Source organism: Delphinus delphis, chromosome 5 (assembly GCF_949987515.2).
Source record: "Delphinus delphis chromosome 5, mDelDel1.2, whole genome shotgun sequence".
In the NCBI taxonomy this organism is placed as follows: Eukaryota; Metazoa; Chordata; class Mammalia; order Artiodactyla; family Delphinidae; genus Delphinus; species Delphinus delphis.
The window spans coordinates 29,415,959-29,430,029 of record NC_082687.1 but is presented as its reverse complement, the minus strand read 5'-3'; the positions used below and the strand labels follow the sequence as shown (position 1 = coordinate 29,430,029).

The window sequence follows — 14,071 nt, the reverse complement described above, 5'->3', positions numbered from 1 at the left end:
CATGGCTGTGTTCCAATAAAACTTTATTGAGAAAAACAGGCGTTGGGCCAAATGTGGTCACAGGCAAATAAATCCCTGGTCTACAAGAACTTTCTTAGGAAAGCTTTTCCTCCAATATCATTCTTACGCTTTTAAATGCTTAGAACAGAATAAACCCCAGGGTATGGTTGTTATAAAGCAGTGGTTCTCTGTCCTTGGCTGTACATTAGAATTACGAGGGAAGATTTGAAAAATTCTATTGCCAGGCTGCACCGCAGATTAAAGAATTCTTGCGTGTAGGGCCCAGGCATCAATATTTTTTAAAGCTCCACAGAAGGTCTAATGTGTAGCTAAGGTTGAGAACCTCTGTGGAGGAAGTTTCTGGCAGTAATCGTAATTAATCGTCCAGCTACCTTAATTTAAGTTCTCTCTATCACTCATCCAGTAATCTAGCCATTGTGAGTTATCAATAGCTCAAGAACAATGTTCTCTTTGTAAGAAAAGGAAAGAAGCAACTCATTACAGTTTACTGAATGCCTACTTTGTGCCAAGTCCTAAAATGAGTACTTTTATATCTTATGAATTAGGTATTATCATCATCTCCATCGATCTGTGAAGAAACCAAAGCTCAGAGAGGTTATATAACTTCCCCAAATGCCACAGCAAATGTGGATTCAGAATTTAAACCCAGGTCTGACTGCAGAGTCCAGGCTATTTGGCTAATCTCACACTATGACCTCCTCAAGAAGTCTTGTACCCTATACCAGACTCACTGATCAAAATATTCACTGGGGTATATTTAGAACATGCTTTCAGAGTACATAACTATTATCACATTCTTATAATTTAGTCAAATAATATACAAGTCGATAAATACACAGCCTTTCCTCACATAAAGCAATCTTAAGAAAAATTTTTCTTTAAAAAGATGACCTCTGAAATGTACCGAAGATTTTTTTAAAAATCAGTATTCTAGTATTTATTACTAGAATTTATTACAAGTATTTATTACTTGTAAATAGATTTGCCTCATTATCATTTTTGTGGTGTTTTTTAAAAATATCAGAAATATCAGTTCCATTAATTAGAAGGAAAACCAGTATAAATTAGGCATCCATTTAAAAATAAAAGCTTTATCACTTTAATATTGGATTTGTGATAATTTACTTTGAAATACTTCAGTATTAGTAATGAGACATGAACAATTAATCTGAATCAGCACCTAAGGGTTAGTAACGTACAAAGTATTCTTATCTGTAGCCATACCTTACACTTGGTTTCATTTGGTAAAATCAGTGGTGCTTGAGACTTGTGACTGGTTCATAGTGGTGAACAGCAGTAAAGAGAACCCACTGTCTGTGCATGTACATGGTTTGAGATGGTAGCCAGCTCAAGTCCATGAAAGTTTAATAGGGAAGAACAAACCTGACTCCATACTGGATGTTTCTTTTACTTTAACCTTTATATTCTATTGCTTTTGCTACAAGTTAATAACTAAAAGAATGTTGCTTATAGCCTGAAATATACAGGACAGCCCATTCTCAAGGCTCTGACCTTTAAAGATATAACAGTTTCCCATTCATATAGAGATAAAAAGTTGCAGAACAGAGAATAACATTTGTCTTGTTGGAGGGTGAGAGGAACATTGTGCCCTGAACTACCTGGACAGCTGCAAGAACAAAGGATTCTGGCACCAAGAAGTTTTTGTCAACCAACCACAGCTCCTCCCCTAGTAGTATAAAAGAAGCCTGAATTCTAACTCAGGTAAGATGGTTCTTTGGGACACTAGTCCTCCATCTTCTCGGTCTGCTGGCTTTCCCAATAAAGTCTCTATTCCTTGCCTCAACAACTCCTCTCTCAATTTATTAGCCTGTCATGTGGTGAGCAGTACAAGCTTGGACCCAGTAACAAAAGGAGCTGTATGGAACCTGCTGACTTTGGCTTTCTGTTCCTCTGAGTATCGCTGCCACCTCAGTTGACTACATGGCCCGCCAAAACCAGCACAGAATCTCATCACATCCCTATGAGTGAGCTTTTCAAGCATTGGATTTTGCTTACTGGATTACTGGATTTTTCAGCAACAGGTGGTATGGCCACACCTACCTGCTAAACATGTCTACATGATTTCAGTGTGAGGTACCACCAATTTCTAGGATGCCTGCATGGTGGGGGAGGTGGTGCCTGTCTCTTCAGTGCCAACAATGGAGGCTATCACTGTCTGTCACTGGCACAGGCCAGCTCACTACCACAACCTCTAAGTATTATCGCCATCCAATTTTCTAATGCGTGACCGAGAAGAAGGTCAAATTACCCACTTTCGCGAATAAGGGGGCATTTAAGAGAAACACATATGCTGCTTATATTCAAATAAAGTTTTTACAGTTGATCCAATTTATACACTGATTTGCTTGGCAAACTCTCCCTCCACCCCCATAAAAAAGGGCTTCCACCCAGGTGAACCATTTACCCACCAAATGCTTCTTTTTTTTTTTTTTTTTTGCAGTACGCGGGCCTCTCACTGTTGTGGCCTCTCCCGTTGCAGAGCACAGGCTCCGGATGCGCAGGCTCAGCGGCCATGGCTCACGGGCCCAGCCACTCCGCAGCATGTGGGATCTTCCCAGACCGGGGCACGAACCCGTGTCCCCTGCATCGGCAGGCGGACTCCCAACCACTGAGCCACCAGGGAAGCCCCCAAATGCTTCTTTTTTACTTAACAACTACAATGTACAAATCACTGTCCTCAAACAGAATCTGAGAGTCATTGTGATGATTTATTTTGTTAGGGCACTGAAGTCTTCAAAACTGCTTAGTCCCTCTTTTGCTTTTGTTTCTGTCAACAAAATCAATTATGTTCAGGGGTGAAGTCACCACCCAGCATTTCTGAGGTAATAAAGGAGGTATATAAGTCGTCAGTCTCTTCGTACTGAAGACCAGGAACTAGTTTTAAATACCAAAGAAAAGCCAAAGCTCCAGGGAAAAGCGAAAATGTTGAAGGTCAGAAGCTACCGTGGATTTACATTTCACAGCTCCGAAAAGAAGTTTCGAGTTCAGAAGGTCAAAGAGTTACATTTTAGCTCTGCCAATCAGTATGAGATACTACCAGCCCTTTCATCACACTTCACAAATCTAGAAAATCTTTCACCACCAGCAGACCCAGGAGACATTCATCAGACAAAAATATCAGCACATCAGACAGTTTATAATCTCAAGATGTTGGATAATGTTCCAAATGTACTTTTTTCTTTCTTCTTTCAACCAACAAGAATGCTCACAGTAGACAGCCCCTGGGCATACACTTCAGCATCAAAACAGGAGACATTTCATCCCCCAGTGTCCACAGATGTGCCCCTGACTCTGAAGCCTTGAGTTACTACAGCCTTGAAAGTCTTAAACTGGGACATGGATGATGAATTAAATTTCAGGGAAATGCTTTCTTCATCCATCTGGCAGCTGATGACACATTTAGTACTCTTCATTGCCTATCTGTCCCAAAGAAAATGCTGTGATTTACTCACAGTAAATATTCCTGAAGGGAAGGTTATCAGCTCGATCGAAGGGACTCAGAGGAACTTGGGCAGAGGAAACAGGAGATCACGGGCTGAGGTCAAGGAGAAAATGGAGGGTCAGGAAGATGGGGGATTAAGAGAAGAAAACAACAGTGGTGGTAGGATTCTAGGATTTGCAGGGGAGAGAAAACAATGCACGGGGAGTGATCGGTCTGGAGAACAAAAGGACTGGAAGGAGAACAAAGCAATGAAATTGATGGGGAGAGAGACTTTTGTGGTGCTCAAAAGGGAGAATGGACAGAAAGCTATTGAGGGAGCAGAGGCAGCCTAGGAAAGAAACTCTGGGTGAGATGAAAGCAGAGAGAAGAGGAGTAGGAGCCAGCCTCCAAGATGGTCCCCATGAGCCTCGTCTCCTGATGTCCATGCCCTCACGTAGTCTCTCCCCACGCTTAACCGGGCTGACATCTGTGACTACTGAGCTATGATGGAAATGATGGTGTCTGACTTGCGAGGCTGGGTCATAGGAAGGGGAACTTCTGCACGGCACTCTCTTTCAGACCACTCACTCTGGGGAAATGCAGTCGCCACATTCTGAGGATCCTGAAGCCAATTTACGGAGGGGCCCACATGGTGAGGAACTGAGGCCTCCTGCCAAGAGCCGGCACAACTTGCCACCAAGTGAGTGAGTCACCTTGGGAGGGGATTGTCCGCTCCCAGTCAAGCTTCGGGCGACTGAAGCCCTGGTATACATACTGACTACAACTTCTTGGAAGATCTTAAGCTGCTCCTGAATTCCTGACCCACAAGAACTGTGGGGGAAAATAATTTTTTATTGTTGTTTTAAGCTGCTAAATTTGGGGACAGCTTGTTACTAACAGAATTACCTATAGATTACTAATAGGGTTGGAACATGTAGAGAGGGCAGGAAAACAAAGACGAAGGGTAGAGCTGGGAGGGAAAGTCATAACAGAAAAGCAGAGAAGGTAATAAGAGGGGAGAGGAGTCTGACTTCTCTCACTTTCTCTTTCCTTCTACACTACTGCATATCATTTTTTTTCTCTAAGTGAAACTTCCCTCATGTGAAAACTGAACCTGGAAACCCCAATGCTTACTGTAATACAAATAGAATATAAAAGAATAACAATAGAATAATAGAGTAACAAAGCTATTCTTGGTCCTTTCTTTATATTTAATCAGTTAATCTCAACCCTGTGCAGTAGGTCCTAGGAATCCCCTTTTTTACAGATAACGGTGATGTGAGTTGCCCAAGGCCACACAGCTAGTGAGTAGCCAAGATGAAACCCAGACACTCCGGTTTCCGAGCTCACAGCCTGAACCACTGCACCATCTTGTGTCCATCTCAGAGCAGGGGCCTCTGGGCTTCTCCCTTCTCTGAGCCCCTCTTTCTATGTAACTAGCGGGTGCCATCTCTGCCTTCAGCCTCTGGCCTAAAGGGGTCCCTTATCTTAACTGGGACAGACTGGAACATTCACAGAAAATTTTATTAAGTAAGGAGAACAAAAGGAAACGAGTTCTTCCTGACACGGGCCTAGTACAACCTGGCATGAGCTGGCCTTACCTCAAGGCCTTTGGCTCCCCGTCTGCCTGGCTTGGTGGGTAGCCTGGTCCACAGTGGTGGAAACAGCTGCAAAAACACCTCCTCCCCACGTGACTATCACCACGAGTGGTCCTGTCTTTTAGAAAAGCCGGATTCCCCAAACTTGTACAAAAGCAAAGCCAACTTCTCATACCTAGGCACTAGGTTCTAGGGAAGAAGCCCAGTGGGTAGCCCTAGCAACTCATTTTACTAATTTTTGGTCTGACTACGTAGTGCCAGTCATCTGTATAACAGACTTGCCCTGCTTTCTCACTGTGCCTTTGGGGGCTAGTAGTGGTTATGAGCGTGCACTCTGCATGCAAATCCCCATCACGCCAGTGTGCTCACAATGTGGCCTCCATCTCAGGCCCACTATGGAACATTATCCCAGGTCGAGGTACCCATGCACCTGCTGGGGCAGGACTACACAGTCTGTTTCCAACCTGTGCCAGTCTTGACCATACTCAGCTCCATTGCTGGCTTCCAAAAAAACCCAAACAAACAAACAAACCCAATAACCCTAACCCACTGTGAACTTGGTCATTTTACTAAAGCTGACCCACTAAAGTAAAAGTGCTGGTCACACAGTGTAACCATTTCACTTGAAAAGAATCCCCATTAGATACGATGAACAATCCCTTAACCAAGCCTCCCAGGAAGAGCTGCCAACAGGAGTTCTTCTCTGTCTTCCTCGCCCTTCCTCTGGCCTCTCCCCCCTCCCCTCCCCCAGGATCACCTCTCCCTTTTCCCAACCCTCCCCTCTCCTATTCCTTTCCCAGTCTCACAACCCATTTTTCTTCAGAGCATTTGTGTGTATCTAAACCCAGGCACTCACCCTCCTAAAAGGCCTACACAGCACAGTTTTTCCAAGGGGTGCCTGTGTTGGGGTCACTGGAGCAGGCCCACCAGGGATGGGGGAAGGTCAAAAGTTAGAGACGGAGACTGTGAAAGGGTCAGAGATCCCAACTGGCCACTGGGACCTAGAGCCACTCACTTCACATCTCTGCACCTCAGATTCTTTTTTTTTTTTTAGGTCAAGGTGAGTTTATCGTCCCAATAGCATAACCTAACTGCATCCGAAACCATCTCAAATCCATCTTTAAGCTAGTCAGGAAAACAGGTTATTATTTTTAAAAATCACTTAACACTGAACAGACAGACCCTCTTAAAAGACAGCTGACTATACCATGTCACCGTCATGACCAGTACAATGTTCTTTTCATACTTCCTAAAAAGCTGCTGTGAATACTGATCATACTACTTTAGCATATACTCAAATGCTGGCCACCTCACACCCACCTCTTACAGAGTACACGGTGAGAGAATAACATTGACTTCATAGGGCATCACACTCGTTTTAAAGCAAAAAAAAATTAAAATAATAATAAAAGGAAGTCCAAGATGAGAAACTGTAACAGAGGGAGAGATTTGAGTGCACCTCAGATTCTCCATCTATACAATGAAGACAAACTACAAGATCTGAGGCCACTTCCAGTTTCCATATTCTATGGTTTTGGGTAACTGTCTAGCAAAACCAGAGTTATAATTGAGGGACAACGAACTCTCAGTTGTCCTAACATCTTTTGGTTTTAGGTTTAAAGAACCTTAATTACTTGGTCACCACACTATTTCTTTTTTTTAAAAATTTTCTTTTATTTATTTTTTTATACAGCAGGTTCTTATTAGTCATCCATTTTATACCCATCAGTGTATACATGTCAATCCCAATCTCCCAATTCATCACACCACCACCTCCACCCGCCTCTGCTTTCCCCCCTCGGTGTCCATACGTTTGTTCTCTACATCTGTGTCTCTATTTCTGCCCTGCCACACTATTTCTTAACACCCCACCTTGCAAAAAAAACATTCCCAATTTGAGGAAAGCTTTGCTTCTTCTCCTGCCTTTGGTCCAGCCCCTTAGAGAGCTTGACCTTCTATGAACAGGTATAAATGGAGCAGAGTTGTCTTCTTCACAAGAGTCCTATCGAGAAAACAATGAGGGCTTTTTGTGGAGGAGGGGGAGCTGCTTCTGAATTCCTGTCTTCTTCAAGGAGCAAACAAAAACGACGCTCTGGGTCAGAGATTAAACATCACAATATCACTATTTCCATTTTCAGTTCTTTCAGTGTCTCCATCCAAACACAAAACGGTTCCCAGAAACTGGCACAAAGGGGGGAAAAACTGTGACAGGATATCAAATTCTGCTTACCTTTGACTTAATTTTGCTTAATTCCCTAGTAAGTAAAACCCAGATAGTAGAGAAAAAAAAGCCATCTGCCAGAAACTGTGTCCTGGGATACAGAGTGATGTGGGTGCCAACTCCTGCATACGTTGTCCTGGCTTGGGTTGCTTGCTTTTGTCAATTCCCTGATTCTCTGGAAAAACACTATCCCCAAAGCCATGAAAGTATCTAAGTAGGATAAATAGTGGTAAAGGGTTCCTGCCCGTGAAAAACAGCTCTCCATTGTCAGACATCTCCTCTTAAATGATCTTAATAAGCTATTTTAAATGAAGGGGAAGGAAAAAGTATAGCACTAACACATGGTAATTATCTGTAATTCTCCATTTGTAATGTCACTGAATAGAGAAAATAATGCAAACGTGGACAGATGCTGACTAGAGCTCTACAATGACATCGAAATTACGGTATTTTGTACAGTGAAGAGAACAACTAAGCTGCAGTATTTCAAAGGCAGGTTTTCATTCCAAGGACAATACACACCATGGACTGTGGGGAACTGTGATGAGATGAAATGTCCACAAAGTACGACCCCTGGGAACAGGCAGGGGTTAGAGGTACTTAGCTTTGTGTCCAAACAGCTGATGGGTGTGGCAGAGACTTGTTTAGCTGCGGATATTTAATGTAAGATTCAGTGATTCTCCATCAGCTTTAAAGTGAGAGGAAGAGAAACAGACTCCCCAGCTTCCGAGACAGATTTTTGGGCAACTTAAAAGAACTCTAATCTTAGCACTCTAGAAGTTATCTAAGGTCAAACATCCTTATTTTACAGATGATCAAAAGAAAACTCAAGAGGAGGTCTCACAGCTGTTAGCCAAGCCCCAGGTGTGGTAGAGGAGAAAGGAAGGGGTGGGAGGTCATGGAAGAACCACTACTCTTTATCTTACTAGTAACCTCATCTTTACTCTTGACCAGGAATCAGCATTTCCCTAACCTTCTTCATTTATTTCTGCATCAGTAAGTGATCCTTGAGCACTTACCATGTGTCATGGAACTGTGTGTGCTAAATGCTGGGGTTACTCTAATAATTAAGATACACCTAGTGTAGTGAGAACAATTTTATCTAATGTCTCTGCAATAATACAACTTATTAGCATGCTTTAAAAATCCCATGCCTCTTCACTCCAGACTTCGCATCTGTGGGTGATCTCCTGCAAGTCTGTGCGCATTCATGAAGGAATGGGTCTGGACTCAGAGCATTAAGCAGCACCAACTGAGCCAGTGGCAACAACAAAAAAGGACAATCTTGGGCTGAGAGCTGAAGATGGACTGGGAAGAAAGATGGGAGACCAGGTTACCAATGGATAATAAAAAAAAGGGGAAATGACCAAGACCCTGGGTAAGGTACCTTCTGGGATGGCCGCACGCAGTCCTAGGTCAAGGATCAGAGCAGCCCTGCCTACAGCAACAGCCTGAGGGAGAAATACAAGTGACCTTTGCAGGTGGATCACTGCAAAGCTTAGGTTAGGTCTGCCCTAGGTTGACAATTACCAGCACTTGGAACAACTTGCTTTAGTTTTAACAAAGGATGAAACAACTGGAACTGGAAAAGAGGTGAATCAACTTGATCTTTAACTCTAGTTCTCCTGAAAGTTACCCGGATTAAAAAGAGAGCATCTCCAATCTATTCTGGAGAAAATAAGTTGGGAAAGAAAAGCTGAAAATAATTACATGAGTGATTTTTAACGGATATAACTTTTTTTGGGGGGTTGACATTTAAGAATTCCATTGAGGGACTTCCCTGGTGGTCCAGCAGTAAAGAATCCACCTTACAACGCAGGGGACGTTGGTTCGATCCCTGGTCAGGGAACTAAGATCCCACGTGCCGTGGGGCAACTAAGCCCGCGTGTCACAACTACACAGCCCATGCGCCCTGGAGCCTGTGCACCACAACTAGAAAAGAGAAGCCCGTGCACCCCGCGTGCCACAACTAAGACCCAACACAGCCAAAAATAAATAAAAATAAGTAAATAATAAATAAATCTTAAAAAAAATTCCACTGAAATCATATTATACACTGACCTAAGCCAATTTAGCACTTCAGAAAATTGCCGGTTCTTTTGATAAATATAAGGAACTTCCAGTACGTAGAGGTTACGGAGAGCTTACGTGTTCCCAGTCCCAAATTGACTATTCGTCTCAGTCCAAATTCTGCCAACATACATAAGCAAGCAGGCACAAAAACAGACAATCTGATCTGTCCTTTTCCAGAAGAAACTTCTCCTTTTGAAGTCAGGCACTCAGACAAGAACCATGCAGTTCACTCTGAGGTAGATACAACATCCTCAGGACAGGACAAGCACACCTGAGTGTCAGGTGGAGAACAGAGCCCCACAGGCAGTGAGGACCCGCAGGCCCACTGCCCTGCCGGCCCAGCAGGTTCCCACCCCACATTCACCAGGCGTGCTGGGGCTTTTATCTTTCACTTTATCAGTGAAAAATGTTTTTCAGCATCCTTAAAGTAAAGAGAACCACTTGGACGGTATCTGAAGTGTTGGGGCAACCAACTTTCAAGAATGTATTCCTAACGAAGGTGCTTCCGATGTTAAACACTCCAAGAGAATGAAAGTTAATACGCGTGTACATCATGGCGCTGTGTACACTTCCATCTTCCTAAAGTGCATTACCATACAGACAATGTGACTGTTTCTACAAAAGGACACTTTCAATCTTTAAGAAAATTCATGTACTGCTTTTTTACCGGGCAAATTTCCTCTTATAAACTTAAATTATTGAGGGCTACTCAATCAAATTAAACTTGTGGAAACCTTGCAAATTTGGTTTTGCTCATCATTCATTCTTCTCCTTCTCTATTAGATAAAATGCCTATTAAACCAACTGCTTAATCATGTTAAGTTACTGTTTATATTTTTAGGACACCACAGTCGAAACCTAAGATTTATTCCTAAGTTCTTCACCAAAATGAACATATTTTTCTTGTGTTACTAACTTGTGTATATAAGTATTATGCTAGAATTTCACTCTGTTTTAGACTTTCACACAGTCAAATTATGTTAACGGTATTAAAATCATGATTTTAAATGACATTTTAAAAAAGAATCATGGTGTTCTCCAAGGCTTTGCCATTGTAAATCATTTTGATAATAATAGGAAAACTGCTATTTATTTATACAAAACCACATTATGTTCAACCCTAACCACAACTTTATATTCCCATTTAAGAGATGGGAACACTTTAGCTCAGAAGAGTTAAATGAATTGGCCCAAATTACAAGATGAAAAAGGACACAAGATTCAAAGCCAGGTCTTCCTGGCTCCAAATCCTAAACTCTTTCCTTTATGATGTGTTACCGCACCCAAGCCCCTGAACAAGTTAACTAAACTATGCACCTCAAAATACCAAAATCACACAAATATGCCATATATCCTATTTCATACCTTTAATCCTCTGAAACTTCCTGGGCTAGTTGGAGAGGAACTGGAGGATTTCGTAGATTTAGGAGTGGAAAGCTGGCTGCTGGGAGTCCCATTAACTGATCACGAGACAACAAAGGAGACAAAGGTCATTAAAACCCAGAACCACCAGATTGTGTAAAAACACTAAGCATATGCCCAGTATAGCTCCAATGGAGCTTCAATTCATTCAAAGCTCAAAGCAGACGGTAACTCAGCAAAAAGCAAAAATAATGTGTCTTACTGCATTACAGACAAAGTATCAGACAAATAAGCAGTGAAACTAGAATTATTTTCAATAATAGTTTTCCAACAGTGACATAAACAAATATATAAAACGTTATGGAGTTAGAGATGTGAGCAACAACTTGTCCATATATCCTGCCTGCCATCAAGGGTAGAGAAATGCATGGCTGTTATATTTGTAATGGTCTACTCTGAAGGTTGTCCTATAACTAATCCAATATCCAGTGTCTTAGTATACACCAACCTGAATAAACAAGACGTTCTTGTGGCACTCCCAAATCAATTCCACCATGATTCTAACACATTTTCTAAGTATATCCTTAATGGAAAAAGAAAATTACTGGTCATTTTCCTTGTAATACCTACTTATTTGTTTGAAAGCCAATTTCTTATTATCTAGACGAGTTATTTCTAATTCCTTCCATTTTCTTGTCTTCTCAACTTAATTTCCCCATTATTTAGCAAGTCTTGGTGGTTTTTTGTACACCCTCCTCCAAACTTCCATACACTTCCTACGTTGAAAGCTCAATTTAGAGACTCGGTAGGGAAGAGTATGGGCACGGCTGTTTCAAGGGGAGGGTTAGTTTGCAGATTTTATACTTATACAATGCTAGTCACACATCTCAGTATTACTCAGGCTTATTCCTAATTATACCAATGGGATCCACTTTGGCTGTAATTTCACAAAACTATTAGTTAACATCTGGTATTGGTATATATATATATATATATATATATATATATTTTTTTTTTTTTTTTCCCCTCTTCTAAGGAGTGCTTTAACCCCTTTTATCATTAATCTTCAATGCTTCTGCCCCAGGCAGATGAAAACTGGCATTCGTCTCTATGGAAAGAAAAGCAAAGTCCATTTCCTTTTAAAAAAAATCTTTTTAATAAAAGGGAGGAGACAACTGTTATTTTAAATGATGCTAATAAATATAAAAAGCAAAATGCAGAGACAAAGGTCCTGAATAGGTGACTCAAAAAAGTAAGCACCCGTCCTTGAATGGAGGCCGAACTCTGGATCTGTAAGGAGGTGTGATTAGACGACTCAGCCATGTATGTTTATTGTATTGCTCCTTGTAAAAATTCAGCAAAGATGAAAAAATTTTCCAGTTATTTTTAAATGACCAAACTTGAATTTTTCTAGTTTAAAACCACTCATTCATAAATCATTATCAGTTATCTAGAGTTTCTTAACAAATATATGTGGGTATTTAGAGCACAAGTACAACACAAGAAACTGTACAATTAATTAGAAACTTTTAAGAGTATTCAACAGCCCTGATTATTTTTCAATAAAGTTACCCTTCAATTTATGCTCTTTCTTTTAAAAATTCTCTTTAAAGGGAACTGGTGGTAGGAATTCACGTAAAATAGAGATTACTATGAGCAGTGAACTAGTAAGCTTGCTGTGAGCTGATACTGAGTTTGGCTCCGTTTCTCCTTCATTCCACACAGCAACCTGTTCAGGTCACCAGTTCCTACTCACCAAGGGCTGTTACCTTTCACTGCTATTCAGAAACCACTTTGATATCAAAGATTTCCTTGGAACAGTGACAGAAAAGGGACTAAAGAAGAAAACTTGGTTCCTGCAAATGGTAAGCCCTGTGGCAGACCAATTTCCCTAAAAACACACCTCCTGCCTAAACGTAATTTCTTAACAAAACTCACTGCCAGGGATTGAACTGGTATCAGTAACTACATGTCCATAGTTACCCTCAAATAACTCCCATCCTAAAGAGACACTAAGCCATATATAGCCCTCTAAGTTTCTGATAGCATTTGAAAGGTTCTAAAAAGTTGTTGTCTAGTGAGAAGTTCTTAACTCCATTTATTTGCACATCTCTCCAGTCTCTGGGAGGGTAAGTGGGGCCTGGGACAGAGCCACACTGTGCTCTCTCCCCCGACACTGCTGCTACCAACAGGAAGGTGGACGGACAGTGCCCAGCGTCTCTGCAATGCTCCCCTCCTTCACTACAGCCTGGATTTTCTCTCCCAAGATAAGGCTCTTATCCACCCTTCCCCTCAACTGTAAGGTAAGAAACAAACTTGGGGGCTTTCTTGTTTGCTCTGAACGTTTTTTACCCTGGTGGACGACGACAGATTCACAAGCTAGAAATCTGAAGTGAGAATTTTTAAGATGCAAATTGTGGTAACTATTTACCCACTTGTATCATCCAGATTAATTTCTATGTGTTTATTACATATCAGTTAGCTATTTAGATAAATTTAGAGTTTTGTTGAGGAATTTTGTCAGCCAGAAGACTTCATTGATGGGAGCACTTCTGCCCCAAGAGTGAAAAAGTACAATATGACATTTACAAAGTTACTTGCTCTGTTTGAAATTCCAATGAGTCCCATGGAATGTTCTAAATGGTAACAGGCATACTACAGCTAAAGCAGTCCGTAAAAGCGAGTCATACTTCTGTGTACTGTGGCATTTAATAATACAAAACTCTCTCTCCATTTTCTATAACTGCAGTGTGGGCTGAACATGCTTTTGAGTTAATCTCTTATAAAGAAGCCATTTGCCCTCTGAAACGCAATCTACATCTCACAACTTTTACTTGTAAGTTAAGATAAACTTTATTAACCCAAACCCAAATATGGACTCACTTGAAAATCTGGAGTACTGGAATCCTAAGATTTTCTCAAATCAATTTCTAAGCATTCCGAATTCTAGTTAAAAAGATTTATACACTTATTAGACTATGTTATGAAGCAGTTGGTCTACAAGACAAGTATGGCTATGAAACATGCTTTTAGTTCAATATGTTAATTTCCCTCTTTAGACCTCAGGCAGACAAAATTAGATGAATTTTAATACCTGATCCTTGAACCACTCTCTCCACTTTTATTTATATTACTTACGTGATAAGCATCTGTAAACCTATCACCAAAACAAAAGCTAAGAACCTGACAAAAGTCTAATTTACCACGTGGTAAACTCAGTGAAGTGTATTTACGCAAATTTCATGTGATATTAGCTTTCCCTGCGTGTGAGACACTTTACAGAAAGCACAATATCATTTGAAATAAGCTTAACACCAGAGAGATGCATTCAGTTAAAAATATTCATATCGCTGT

The 14,071-nt window shown here is 41.1% G+C and overlaps 1 protein-coding gene across 4 annotated transcripts in view; it reads right to left on the bottom strand.

Moving 5' to 3' along the window:
* DCLK2 (doublecortin like kinase 2) overlaps positions 1-14,071 on the bottom strand; it is a 156,738-nt gene that overhangs the window by 41,811 nt on the left and 100,856 nt on the right. For all 4 annotated transcript variants that reach the window (XM_060012128.1, XM_060012129.1, XM_060012130.1 and 1 more), the window contains one exon: positions 10,721-10,815. In XM_060012128.1, the coding sequence (XP_059868111.1) occupies positions 10,721-10,815 (95 nt within the window). The remainder of the gene's footprint in view (positions 1-10,720; positions 10,816-14,071) is intronic.